This window comes from Chionomys nivalis, chromosome 3 (assembly GCF_950005125.1).
Source record: "Chionomys nivalis chromosome 3, mChiNiv1.1, whole genome shotgun sequence".
Taxonomy (NCBI): Eukaryota; Metazoa; Chordata; class Mammalia; order Rodentia; family Cricetidae; genus Chionomys; species Chionomys nivalis.
This window is the reverse complement of record NC_080088.1, coordinates 85,324,494-85,338,977: the sequence shown is the minus strand read 5'-3', so window position 1 is coordinate 85,338,977 and position 14,484 is coordinate 85,324,494. Positions and strand designations below refer to the sequence as shown.

Sequence of the window (14,484 nt, the reverse complement as noted above, 5' to 3'; positions counted from 1 at the left end):
TTTTCTGCTTGGGAAGGGTTAAGGCCTCTCCTCCTTTCTCATTTTTTGCATTAATGTATGTGTGCTGCATGTGTGTTCATGTCCAGTCATATGTGTGCCTTGGGGCACCTGTGTAGGTCAGAGGATAAACTGTAGAGCTCACCATATGGAACCAGGAATCAAATTCAGGTCGTTAGGCTTGTCATCAAGTACCTTAATCCTCTGGGCCATCTTGTCAGCCCTATTTTCCCTTTTTGTTTTTCCTGAGACAGGGTTTCTCTGTTTAACCCTGTGCTCTGTAGACCAGGCTGACCTCTAACTCACAAGAGATCCGCCCACCTCTGCATCCTGAATCCTGGGATTAAAGGTGTGTGCCACAACTGCCCAATTACATTTCTTTGTTTTTATATTAGCTTTTCCATTTTGCTAATATTTAATATTTGTTAATATTTAGAGTATTACAGACTCAAATCCAAGTCCTCACACATGCAGAATCTATGCTTTAGGTTGGTCTACATGTGCTCAGCACTAATTAAACTGCTGAATAAGCTGTGATACTCAGAAACTTAACTGTGAAAAGTTACATTGTGGATATTTGCTGTTGGTGGTTATATCACTTTGAATTTGAAACATAGAAATCTTCATTTGTTTTCTTCTTTGTACCTTCTTGCTTGTTTTTCTTTTTTGAGAAGGTCTTTCTTTGTAGCCCAAGCTGACCTTTAATTTACTTGAAGTCATGCTTCTCCTGCTTCAACCTTTCTTTTGTACATTTTTTATTGGAAGTTAAAATTACATATATAAGCTGTGTCAAGAAACTAACTTTATTAGTATGTTATTATATGGTTCTTTTTTAAAATATTTATTTATTATGTATACAATAATAATACATGTCTGCGGGCCAGAAGAGGGCACCAGATCTCATTACAGATAGTTGTGAGCCACCATGTGGTTGCCGGGAATTGAACTCAGGACCTTTGGAAGAGCAGGCAATGCTCTTAACCACTGAGCAATCTCTCCAGCCCCTATTATATGGTTCTTATAATTTGACTATTATAGCAATATGTAGAATAATTAAGAGGATTTTTTAAAGAACCAACTTTAGTGTAAGACTTAGACAAACCAACAAAATAATTTGCATATTTCAATGTATTATTATATTTTCATTCTTAAGAATTGGGAGTTATTATATGATATGGATGGTGCTACTAATTATAACTTCAGTTTAGGTAGAGATTTGTTTTTTCCTCCCAATTTTTGGATGGGTTAGTTCTTAAAATATATTCTTAGCTCCAATTCATATGGTGTACATAAAAAGATACTATGCTGGGTGGTGGTGACCTATACCTTTAATCCCAGCATTTGGGATTCTGAGACAAGTGGATCTTTGAGTTCAAGGCCAGCCTGATCTACAGTGCGAGTTCCAGGAAAGTCCAAAGCTACAGAGAAACCCTGTCTCGACAATCCAAAACCAAAAAACCAACCAAACAAGATAAATAATAAAAAGATATTACAAAGTTAATAACTTGGTTTAATTTCTATTTCTAAACTTGGTCCTACACTATTTTTACTTTGTAATATTAGTACAGCAGCACTAGTTCTGTTGACTTAGGCATAAGAATAAGTTACTCAAAATAATATTGCAAAGTGTGATATTTTCCCTGACTGAAACTTCATAGAAAACTAACCAAACAGCCAGCCAGGCAGTCACATATATTTTAAATTTTGTTGGAAGGTTTTGCCTATGTTAATTATAAATGCTAATATAGTTTTTTAAAAGATTTTATTATTATGTGTATAACAGTCTTTCTCCATGTATGTCTGCATGCCAGAAGAGGGCGCCAGATCTCATTACAGATGGTTGTGAGCTACCATGTGATTGCTGGGAATTGAATTCAGGACCTCCAGAAGAGCAGGCAGTGTTCTTAACCACTGAGCCATCTCTCCAGCCCGCTAATATAGTTTTAAGTGACTTTTTCTTGTCTTTGAGATCTGTAGGAAAAGATTTTTTTGGGGGGGTTGTTAACAATTGTTTTTCAGTTTTAAAAAGAAATCTGAAAATACACTGGGTCTAGCTAAGTGAGAAGTGGTACCAGACATGTGGGATGAGACACCATCAGGGTCCAGGTTCAACTCTTCCATCTTTGCAGCTGCTTTCCACCTCATCCAGTAAGAGTTCTGAGGTATTTCCTTGTTGTAGAGAGGAAACCATTAGGTTGGTAAAGGAAGGCTTATTCCATTGTACTTAAAACTAACTGCTAGTGGAAGGTTGGCATTTGTGCTGGAAAGATGGGTGCTCTGAGGTTGTGAGAGCTGTCCTGATCCTTAAGAGTCCCTTCCAGACTATCAGAGCTGCTTCCCAGAACCCATATTGGTGCTCACAGCCATCTGTGATTCTAGCCCAGCGTGCCTGACACTGTATTCTAGCCTCTGTGTACACACACACACATTCAAAAATGATTTTCATTAATGTGTGAAAAAGAATCCGTTTCATCTAAACTTAACATATTTTTGATAGTTTACTTTAATCTTCACATAGTTGCTTTCCAACTCAAAACTTTATAATCTTGAAAATGCCTCCCATCGTGAGTCATGTGCTGAGTTACTGAAGAACTCTCATCTAATCTCAGGAGCTCTCATTTACCAGGAACTTGGAGTAGTTTTTGAGTTATGGTTACATCTGTATAATGTATGTTTTTCTATCATAGAAATAAATTCCACATCATTTTGCTACCTTTTAATATGATTTTATTTTTTTTGACATGAAAGTTCTAAACAATTTTATAGTCAGATCCACTATTTGCTTTTTGTTTCATTTTTTAAAAAAGATTAGATCTTCTAAAAACAGCATTTTAAAAACTATAGCCATATCATAGGCAGTAAATGTATAGTAGATACTGTGTTTTACAATACTTTTGGCTAAGCATTTAAGAAACACGTCTTTAGTGACATTGAATATAAACAATCAGTATAGAGAGATGGAGCCCACACTATACCCAGGCTTCTCAGACATGGCTCTTATATTCTACTGTTCTACCTACATTAGAAGTATAATTGGTTTATCTAACCATGTAACTGAACTTCTGTCAGAAGCCTTCATTTTTAGAATGGCAATGCCTAGGGAATATACTTGAGATGGCTACAGTTTAGTCATAGTCTGTAACATTTAAGCCAGATCTTGCCCTGCAGTGGTGGTGCATGCCTTTATTTAGTCCCAGCACTTGGGAGGCCGAGGCAGGTGGTTCTCTGAGTTTGAGGCCATCCTGACCTACAAGAGCTAGTTTCAGGATAGGCTTGGACAGGCTCCAAAGCTACAGAGAAACCCTGTCTTGGAAAACCAAAAATAAGTAAGTAGCCAGAACTTTTTCTTGTGATTTATTGAAGTGACATCAACTACTTTTCTTTCTGAAACTTCTCTGAGTCAGGGTTCTCTGTATAGTCATGGCTATCTTGGAACTAGTTCTGTAGACCAGGCTGGCCTTGAACTCACAGAAATCCACCTGCCTCTGCCTCCTGAATGCTGGGATTAAAGGAGTATACCACCACCACTCAGCTCTTTCTGAGACTTTAAACATTTCTTTTCATTGATTTCTTGATCTTGATTTAACACTTTGTGCCGCCCCCCCCCACTTCTAAAGCCAAATGAAAACCAGTTCAAAAATTAGCAATAACATCTGTTTTGAGGCTTTGTTTTTTAATTTAATTAATTTTAATTTATTCTTTGATAGTTTCATGCATGCATATAGTGCATTTTAAAGTCATTTTTACTCCTGTTACTGTGTCTTATTTCCTCTCATTGAATCCCTCCTTCCCAGTAACTCTCCTTCCTATTTCTCTCTCTTTTTCTGTTGTGAGTCATTGAATTTAATTGGGATTGCTTGCGTGAACGTGGATGAGGGGTCACTTACTGATATATCTCTACTTCTCAGTGGCTATATCACTGAAGAAAATGACACTCCCTCACCTAGCAATTGTTAGCTGTCAATTGTTCCTTAGGAGTGGGGACTTGTGAACCCTTTCCTCATTTTTGATGAAATGTTAACTGGTCTATTCTTGTGTAGGTAACCATAACTACATTGAATTCATTAAGTACAGTAAACCATGTTTTGTCCAGAAGAGTTTTTGGTTTTGTTGTTTTTTTGCAGCACATCTCTTTATCTTCTGAGTCTACATTCACTATGTCTATATTTACATATTTGTATGTGTATCTGGTACCTTTGGAGCTATATATCTCAGAGTATAGATGATTTTAAGCCCTCATGTGGGTGCTGGGAACTAAACCTGTGTATTTCTTAATAGAAACAAATGTTTTTAACCCACGAGCCATCTTTCTAATCCCTTCATTTTTTAAAAAAAATGCATTTTGCCTGCATGTGTGTATGTATACTGTGTGCTTGCAGTGCCCATGGAGGCCTGAAGGGGGCATTTGAAGATCCTGAAACTGGATTACAGAAGGTTGAGAGCCGTTGTGTGGATACTGGAAACAGAATCTAGGTTTTCTGGAAGAGCCGCCAGTGTGTTCTTAGCCCTTGAGCCATCTCTCCAGTCTAAGTGAAGGATATTATAAATATAAATTTATGGTGTTCTTACTAATAACACATGCCCAATGAAGATCAAGAGCTGGAAAAGCGGTTATACTTTTTACTTGAGATGAGTCTTTTCTTTGTCTTCGTGTAGTGATCATTTTAAATTTGTGGTGATTTCATCTGAGTGCAGTACGAGATGTAGCTATAATCAGAAGAGAAGACATAGGAGACAAGACTACTCCTATTAAGAAGGGAACCACTCTTTCCAGAGCCAGCATGGCAAACAATGTCCTATTTAGTAGATTTTGACTCATACTTTTCACCAGCTTGTTTTGTGCCATTCTTCTAAATTAAGTGTATTTATTTCTTTTGCTTATTTAGGTCTTCTCCACTTACATTTCCATAGAGAACTTTGTTGGTGCCTCCATGTTCTTGTTCATCTCTTATCCTTCCTGTGCATGCTGCTGCTTTCATTTTCAGTCGTATCCATAGAACCTTTGCTTAGATTTTTCTCATCTTTATTTGAAGTCTCTGGTGCTGAATCTTTCAAGACTTACTACTCTTTACTGCATCTCATTACTTTAAGTTGTTGGGATCATCAGCCTCCTCATCACCTCTCTGTTAGTAAGCACCATTTGCTTCCTCATTATCATCATTGGCCAGTTGAGGATGACACCCAGATACCTAACCACGGATCCTGAACGCTTTCGCTGCTTTGAAGTTGTCTTTTGCTTTTCTCCATATGTTCAGGTTTATCAGGTTTTGTCTGTATGAGAAAAGGCTCTAGAACAGTGGTTCTTAACCTGGGCTGGCGTGAGGTGGGGGGCAGAGGACCGTTTTGCAGAAATTGCCTAAGACCATCGCATGTCACATGTTTACATTATTATTACAACAGCAAGATCACAGTTACGAAGTAACAACGAAATAATTTTATTGTTGGGGTTATCAAACTGTAGAAAAGACCCACAGTGTTAGGAAGGTTGAGAACCATTACTCTAGAATAACTGGTACATTCCTAGCTAGGACACAACTCTGTCTTTGAGTTAGATCTTTCCAACAAATGATGCAGGAGGTACAGGATACACAATATGCTATCGTGTCTTAAGGAAGTGCAAAGCAGTTCAGTTTTTGTGCTTTTTTTCCTTTTCTGCCTCATTGTGTTTCTTGTTTACTGTACTTAAGTGTTTGTTCTCTAGTTCGTTATAAATCAGTGCAAAGCTTTCTTTTACACATTTCCCTTTCCAAGTTCTCGTGTGAGAATTGAGTTTGCCACCCTAAATAGCTGCCCTTGCTTGAAGAAGGGGTCAGTACATTTACTTATTTGTGAGCAGTTACTACGGGTTTGGACTACTCATGTAAGTCCTGTAATTCTCATCATCTTCAGTTTCTTTTCAACTTTTCTTCGTGCTATCTGACATGTATTTTGTTGACCACGCTTAGGGAATGACAGCTTTGAGAAATATCTTTTCTTACCCTATCCATCTGTCTGTCCATCCATCTGTCATTTATCTAATGTTGTGGGTTTGTTTTTTGTTTTTTTTTTTTGTTTTTTTTTTTGAGGAAGGAGGCAAAATCTCTCTTATGTTTCCTGTCTATCCTAAAACTGATTATGTAGATCAGGCTGGCCTCAAACTCTCAGAGATCCACTGCCTCTGCCTTCCAAGTGCTGGGATTAAAAATGTGCTCCACTATGTCCGGATCCTTTCTTATTCTTAAACTAAAAGTCTTGTATTCTGTAATCCTCTTTTTCTGCTCATCCTTTTGCTGTCCCTAACCTGAACCTGTTTCAGGTTGAACATTGAAGAGATGGATACACAACATAGGTGGGGGATTGTAAGTGTGTACCACTGCCACTACATCTGACAAAACTAAATATGTTTGCCTTCTAGTAGCAAGCAGATTGTATCCCTTCTTATGGGATGAGAACTACTAAGATTTACCTGTCCATTAACTGAAGGATGAAAAAAACCAGACAGTGTACATTGCTATTGTTTTAGATGTAGAAGTCATGTTCTCTCCATTTAACAAATGGAAAGCTATTTTAGAAAATCTCAATTTTCATTTATTCATCTTCTTAATCCTGAATTCATTACCACACTGTTTTTAATCCCTGGGTTTTTTTTTTTTTTTTTTTTTTTTTTGCATGCAGTACTCCTCCTGTTTTTCTTTTTCATGGTTTCTGACCTACTTTATACCTTTCACATAAGTGTCTAAACGTTGTGTTGGAGCCTGTCCTTCCTGGGTCATCTTTCTCATCTGTCAACATACAATGTACATTACTTGGATGGGCTCTTGCTTTTCTTGGGAGAGAGGTTGTTCATATAACACACACTCTGAAGCATGGTACTGGGTCTCTGCTTCTATTACCCTGTATCATTGTTAATGGAGCCTGAAAACATTTCTTCTTTTCTCTCAGGAGATGGTGCTGATGCTGCCTTCTCTGTGAGCACTGTCAAAGCATCTGGAAGAAGAAGTCTGGTTTTAGATTTTTTTAAAAATCTACTTGTCCTTTGACACTGGACAGTGAACTATCTGAAACTTTATTTTTGTTTTGTTTTGTTTTTAGTTTAGAATAATTTGTCCATTTGTAAATACTACTTTAATCTTCTTTTGCTGAATAGTATATGTAATTTTGTAGAAATTATTCTAAAAGTGTGTGTGTGTGTGAGAGAGAGAGATGCATGCACACCCACCTACCTGTCCATGTATGAGTACACATGCCAATGTTTGTGCTAGTGGAGGTCAGGAGTTAACATTGGTCTCTTCCTACATCCCTATCTGCTTTATTTTAAAAGATTTATTTTATTTGTATGAGTGTTTGCTTGCATGTATGGATGTGTGCCACTTGTAGCTTGCTGTCTGGAAGCCAGAAAAAGGCATTAGATCCCCTGGGACTGGAGTTTTGTTTGGTGATGAGCAGCTATGTAGATGCTGGGAACTGAATCCAGGTTCTCTGCAAGAGGAACTAGTGTACTTAATCATTGTGCCATTTCTCCAGCCTTCCTGTGTTTTATTTTATTTATTTATTTATTGAGACAGTTGGCTAGAAAAACTGGTCAGTGGGACCCTGGGATCCTGCTATCTCTCTCTACCTCTGAGCCTTGTCATTATTAAGTATGTGCTACACACCTGGCTTTCTTCGGTGGGTGGGGTGGCTAGTAATAAATTTGCGTGCTGGGGATCTGAACTCAGGTCCTCATACTTGTTCAACAAGGACTTTACTCACTGACCTGTGTGGCCTGTGTTCCCAGCTCCTGACATTTTATATTTAATAAAATGAGTCATGGGCTTTGTGGGGAGGCTTGTTTGTTACTTTTAGTATCAACATGTTTCAGAAGAACAGTGGTGATTTCTTCTGGAATTTTAGAGTTCTTCCTTTTTACAATAAAATTGAGAGGTTAATGTTCTGATGTACTTTATATATTCAATATTGTGAGCCTGTTAATAGTCTTAATTAGTTTTCAACTATTTTAATGGCAAAGCATTTCTATATTCCTATGTTATTCTAGTATCTCAGGCCAACACCAACCGAAAGAGTTGATTGTACTGTCTTGTCAGCAGCACCTAGTTCACCTTTGTGCAGGTTTACTTTGATAACTGATTCCACCCATTCCTTTTCTGACTAAGGATTTGTTGAAATATTATATCATTTGCCCTAGAATTGTGAGCATTCTAGTTTCTAAACATATAGTAAATATTAATTGTTCATTCTTTGAATGCTCACCTGTCTCTTAAGCTTGGTCTTTGTTTCCATTTATTTGGGATGCTTTTTGTAGTTTTGATTATGTGTGTATAGCATCACAATTTGTTTAGAATACAGCAGAAGCCCTGCTTTGTTTTTAGTGTGTTGCCGTCTTAATGCTGACTTGAATATTTTCGAAAGTTGGTTTTTAAAGTATCCTTTAAAAACCGGTTTTGGAAAAGGTTGCCTTAACGTGTTTCATCTTGTAAGAATCTGGTGCTGCTTAAATAACAGAATTAAGGAGATAAACGATTCAACAACATTTTTGTGGTTGTAAAGATTAAAATCTGTATAAAAGCAATGATATATTAAAATGATGTTCACTTTACCTCACAAGTTCTATAATAGAGTTGATGAACCGTAAATTATAAGCTTTGGTGTGACTGTAACTCACCTAGTAAATGAGTGCACGAGGACTGTTGGGTAGTGAGAGGACCCACTGGATCGCACTATCTCCTTGACAGGATCTCCTTGGTGTCATCTACCCTCTTTAGAAGTAGTTAGTAGGAAGGCTCATATTAAGGTCTTGTGGATCAGTCTTTCTATGGAGTCTAGCTTTCTCTCTAACTGGTGCTTTTTTTTTTTTCTTTTTCTTTTCTTTTTTTTTTTTTCTGAGACAGGGTTTCTCCCTAGCTTTTGGTTCCTGTCCTGAAACTAGCTCTTGTAGACCAGGCTGGCCTCGAACTCACATAGATCCGCCTGCCTCTGCCTCCCGAGTGCTGGGATTAAAGGCGTGTACCACCACCGCCCGGCTAACTGGTGCTTTTTTAAAGAGCTTACAGAAGTTTTGTAAACTCATTAAATAGACTTTGGTTTTTAATTACTCCCTAGGTTTTAGTGCTACTTCAGGTTTTTAGTCTGTAGGGTCCAGGAATGGGAAAATTTTAGATTTGATAGAATAAGATGGAGTTAATAAGCATAAGATTTTTGCTTATATTAAATAATGGGATTCCTTGGGTTTTTTGAGAATTATAGAACAGCAGTGACCTTAAAGTGAACGTGCTGTTTTCTCCTTCCATCCCCCTCAACACCCTGACTTCACCTCTCTCATTTCGTTTTCCTGAACACTACCCAACTTGCTGTTTCCTGTTAAATAATAACCTATATATCTGTGAAGTAGGTTTTCTGACCCGTTGTTGGAATCGTTTGTGTTCTCTCCTTGTACTGTGTACCCTAGAATCTGTCTTTAATCCTGTTAGTAAATCTTTCATTTATGTTTCCATCATGTAATGGCATAGAATAGCATTCCCATTTCAAAAGGAAGGAATTAGGGCACAGCAAGGGAAAACTGGACCAACAACCCAGTAGGGCAAGCACCAAATCCTGTAGTTCCATGTCTGGTTTCTGGGGCTTTGGTTGCAAAGGACTTACTTAGGTGGCTCTACTCCTGGCTTTGCTGTGTTTAAAATGCATCTTTCTTTTAGTCTGGTTCTACTCTTTGATGCAGCTCTGAGGCAGAAAGAAGAATTTGTGGCAGAATTGGTGGGAGGGCTTTGAAACCAGGGCAAAAGGAAAGGGCAAGGGCCTTCAAATACAAATGAAGAGCAGACTAAGGGAAGTAGAACTGTCAGTAGTGTTCACTGCAGGAGAGGGCGTGTGTAACATGCTGTGTCTGTTGGCTGAGTCTTTGGCACAGTCACTGCTAATTGCTGTTACGTAGATTGACAGTGAAAAAAGCAATAAACAGGGCAGAAATAAATAAAAATGTATGTAATGTAATTGCTGCCTTTCTTGTACAAGCACATGACTTGGCTGCACCATTAAGTTTTCCTCTAAGGCTGCACATATTTTTTTATCTTGCCCCACTTGTTGCTCTTGGTGCTTCACATAACCCTTTGCCGATCTCATACACCTTCTTACTTGACCTGCTCTCTAGTCATATTTGATTCCCAAATACTTCCTTTTAATCTTCTGTAGTCACTGTATTATATTGATTATATTGTTAGCTGTTTATCTATATGGCCCTGAGCATCAAGCTAAATATATATATATATATATATATATATTTTTTTTTTTTAAAAAAAACCTTCATATATTCTCCCCCACATTTCCACTCTCAACACAGTTGTACACACTTACCAATAACTCTGTGTGTTCCATCCAGCTTGGCTGTTAGTAGAGTTATTAGTTACAGTTATTAGTCATTGTCCAGACTGATCTGCTCTGTGATCCCCTCTAGTCCCTCCTGCCTTATCTGTCATATCCTTCTAAATTGTCTTCATTTTACTGTTACTGATAGTATATACCATATTTCCTGCTCTTGGTCTTAACCTCTCAAATTTTTCCCTTGTTATCTGATCTCCTATCATGTTTGCTATCTGTTTTATTATTAGGAAGAAAAGTTCAGATTCTATTAAAAAAAAAAAAAAAGCACCCTAGTTCTCCTGCCCAAGCTCTTGCTTACAACTGAAGCCTACTGAATTACTTGGAAGACCATGCCCTGAAGCAGGATTATAAAAATTCAGGGACAAAAATTGGGGTTCAATCTGAAGATCTGAAAAAGCAAAACCGCTAGCCACTGGCTCTTACCTCGACCTTAATCTGAAATGGCCATCTGCCTCCTAGTATCTCAGAATGAGACAGTGTATTGAGAGCTGTTTTCTTCCATTTTGTAATCGTCTCTAGGGCTGAGATTAAAGGTGTGCACTACCGTGATTAAAGGCTTGCACTGCCTGGTTTCTATGGCAACTAGTGTGACTACTGGGATTAAAGGTGTGCGTTACCATATCCTGTTTTGTAAGGCTGACCAGTGGGACTGCCTTACTCTCAGGTCTTCAAGCAGTCTTTATTTATTAAAATACGGTTGAAATGCCACTACAATGCCCCTCAGGCTTTCCTGCCTTTGAGCCTCCTTTTAGGACATTGACCCTTTGTCCGTCTTGGTTTAACTTGTCCAATTTGTCCTTTGTTATTCAAGTCACACTTATGATCTCATGGCTTAACTTTGTAGCATTAGATACCTGTTTATTCCTAGAACTTACTGTATTATACCCATTAGTTATATATCACAGCCATATAGGCCAAATTTAGCTAGTACAGTGTAGGTACTTGTGCTGTTTTAGGTTCATGGATGTTCTGAGTTCTTGGGAGTGTAGAGCTCCATTTGGAATGTCTTTATCTGTGAATTTTTTTCCTGTGAGCTTGTGGAGCACAATACCTATGTCTGTGCCCCAAGTGCCAGCCACAGTGCCCAAAATGTACCATTGAATGTACTTATGTACCGTTCAGTGACTGAATCCTGATAAGTGAGTTAGGTAGGTATATTTTTGTTCCATGAGTCCTGAAATGTAGAGCTTTATATATTTTGGTACAGTTTTATGACAAAATATCATTGTGGAAAAAATTGAAAATCTTAGTATATTTTGGGTTACATATGGCTGAATTCTTGGTTGTCAAGAATGCTTCTACACCAGGTGGTAGTGGCACATGCCTTTAATCCCAGCACTTGGGAGGCAGAGGCAGGCTATAAGAGCTAGTTCCAGGACAGGCTCTGAAGCTACAGAGAAACCCTGGGGAGGGGGGTGCACCTGAAAAAAAAATCTTATTGTGGAGTGTAAGAGATAGGATTAACTGTTAGTCCTTGTGGATAGAAGGAACAAATAGTTGCTGTAGAGGGAATTGTACCTGTGTGGAACATTCTTCTCTTGAATGTTTGGGGTACTAGTTTTCTGGATGACTTAGTATTGAGAATTCCTATGGCAGTGAGCTAGATGGCCTGCTCTGTGACGGCCATGAGGCTTATAGTAAGAACGACGGTCAGATGTCTTCTCTTTGGTATGACATTTTTCCTTGCATGACAGTGGTGCAGCTGGTCTCATTTTAACTGTTCTTACTTGGTTTGGATTGTTAGTGAAGACATGAAAGTAAAATAGAATGGTATGAGTGACTTTGTGATTTGTAATCTTAAACTGCCTTTTAAAACTTTTCGAAGGTATTTATGCTTTTTGAAAATACTCAGATGTGAGAGAAGTGCTTCCAGTCTTCTCACAGCCTAGAGACAATGTCTTTGCTGACATTTTAGTGAGTGTCCTTAGGTGCTTTTATATACCTACTTGTATTACTTTCTTTCTCTGCCCCTTCTCTGTCTCTGTCTCTGTCTGTCTGTCTGTCTGTCTGTCTGTCTGTCTGTCTGTCTGTCTGTCTCTCTCTAAGATTTAATTATGTATACAGTGTTCTACCTGCGTGTATGCCTGCAGGCCAGTAGAGGGCACCAGATTTCATTACGAGTGGTTGTGAGCCATCATGTGGTTGATAAGAATTGAACTCTCAGACCTCTGGAAGAGCAGCCAGTGCCCTTAACCGCTGAGCCATTTCTCCAGCCCTGCCCCTTCTCTTCTTACGCACGAGCAAGCCGCTTTAAAGATACAGCAGTTTAACAGTGCCTATGTTTTGTTTATTTTATTTTGTTTTACTTCTGTTTATCATTATCATGCATCTGCTGTTTAGTTAGAAATGCAGCAGTCCACGTAGTTTTTGGAGCTGCACATTGTTGTGTATCATAATCCTTATTGCCAAATCTCTACTGAGAGTTCTTTGTTACTTTATCTCTTTCTAAAACAGAGTGAATATAGGTCTGTTAAGGAAAACTTACTTGGAGGAACTACAAGAGAGGAATATTTTTTATTTTTGTCTTAGTCACTGTTTTTTTTTTTTTGCTGTGATACATATCTAATATATATAATATTTATATTAGTTTTATGGTCGGGGGTCACCACAATGTGAGCAACTGCACTAAAGGGTTATAACATTAGGAAGACTGAAAGCCACTGTTCTACATGAAAATGGGATATTAGCTATTCTTTCAGTTTTGTATCTTAGATGAGGCATAGAAAGCACTTCACTGTGTACTCCCAGGGTGTTCATAGTAAGCCAGTTTTTGCTGTTTCTTCTGTACTTTAGCACTTTAAGTGTAGTTGACTAATTATCAGTAATGTTATTTTAAAACTTGTAATTTGTTTAGCCTGTGGCCTTTTCCCTTTCTAATATAGTATTTGAACTCTTAACTTGGTAGTTTAAAATGTCATTCATATCAAATAAGGAAGCTGTGTTAGGCTTTATAATAATTAGTTCATCTTTTTATTTTCTGCCTTCTGTTAGAATTGCAAGTGGACAGAAACAAGCTTTATGAACTTAATATATGTAATACTTTAGTAGTTCTTAAAGCCAAAAGTGACATCCAGTTTGAATATGTAGGAGTTATGTGGGAGTGCCACTGTGAAAAGATAATTCACGTAATCTTGCGTGGCAAGTGCTACGAGCCATTGTGATGGTGCACAGTGGGGACCTTACATTTTTTTTATTATCCCTTCTTATGTTTGCCTTATGTGTTTCTTCACTTCTTTTATTTCAGTGCATAGCATCATAGAGGGGAAATGTTTAGCCTTACAATAAAGGAAGTGATTAATTTAGAAAGAAAAGCAGTTTTGGCCTTTATCCTGGAAAGAGGTTTAAAGATATAAGTTTGAAAGTTGTTGCTCAGTTTTGAGGTACCCTCAACCCCCAGCACTCAAAAACGTGTAAGGATGGTTTAGAAGTGATGCATGCACATTTCACATTTTACAAGGCTAAAAGTCTTCACATGAAAAAGTTTACCTTGGATTTGATTATCTGATTTCCACTAAGAAAGTTATTTATATTATACTAAAATATGGAAACTAAAAGACTTAAATCCTTTTAGTAGAAGAGTTTAGTGAATGGAACACTAAAGAGTAAGACCTAGTAGAGTCAAATGTCCTTTGGAGGCCTAAAGTGTGTTAACTTCCTATATTTGGTTTTCAAATAGACACCAAATCCTACTGCAAGCGAGTTTATACCTAAAGGAGGATCAACCTCCAGGCTGAGTAACGTGTCCCAGTCAAATATGTCTGCCTTCTCTCAAGTTCTCTCTCACCCATCCATGGGAAGTCCTGCTTCTGCTGGATTAGCACCAGGTAAGTTGAGTAACTCTCCAGTGAGTTTCAGGTATCACATCTGTAAGCATTGTGGCTTTTTGTTTGTTTGTGTTGTTTTTATTTATTAGAAGTGAAATTGTATACTTGAATGATTCACTCTGCGACAAAGAGCATCTGTCTTAGCCTCTCAGCCTGGAGTCACTTAGAGCTGGAATAACATACTTGTGTTACCAGGGAGATTTAGCTCTGCCCCCCTCCTCTCTTGCTTTCCCCACTCTTGCCCACTCCCTTGCCACTTCTGTCCTTCCATTTGGTTTCTTCCCATGCCTTCTCATGTGGGTCTTTTCTG

General features: G+C 38.0%; 1 protein-coding gene across 5 annotated transcripts in view; it reads left to right on the top strand.

Annotated features, from left to right (window-relative positions):
• Positions 1–14,484, top strand: part of Pan3 (poly(A) specific ribonuclease subunit PAN3) — a 103,534-nt gene that overhangs the window by 30,306 nt on the left and 58,744 nt on the right. For 4 of the 5 annotated variants that reach the window (XM_057763965.1, XM_057763964.1, XM_057763968.1 and 1 more), the window contains one exon: positions 14,027–14,174. In XM_057763965.1, the coding sequence (XP_057619948.1) occupies positions 14,027–14,174 (148 nt within the window). Of the gene's footprint in view, positions 1–14,026; positions 14,175–14,484 lie in introns of those variants that run through there. The other variant, XM_057763969.1, reaches the window with a different exon arrangement.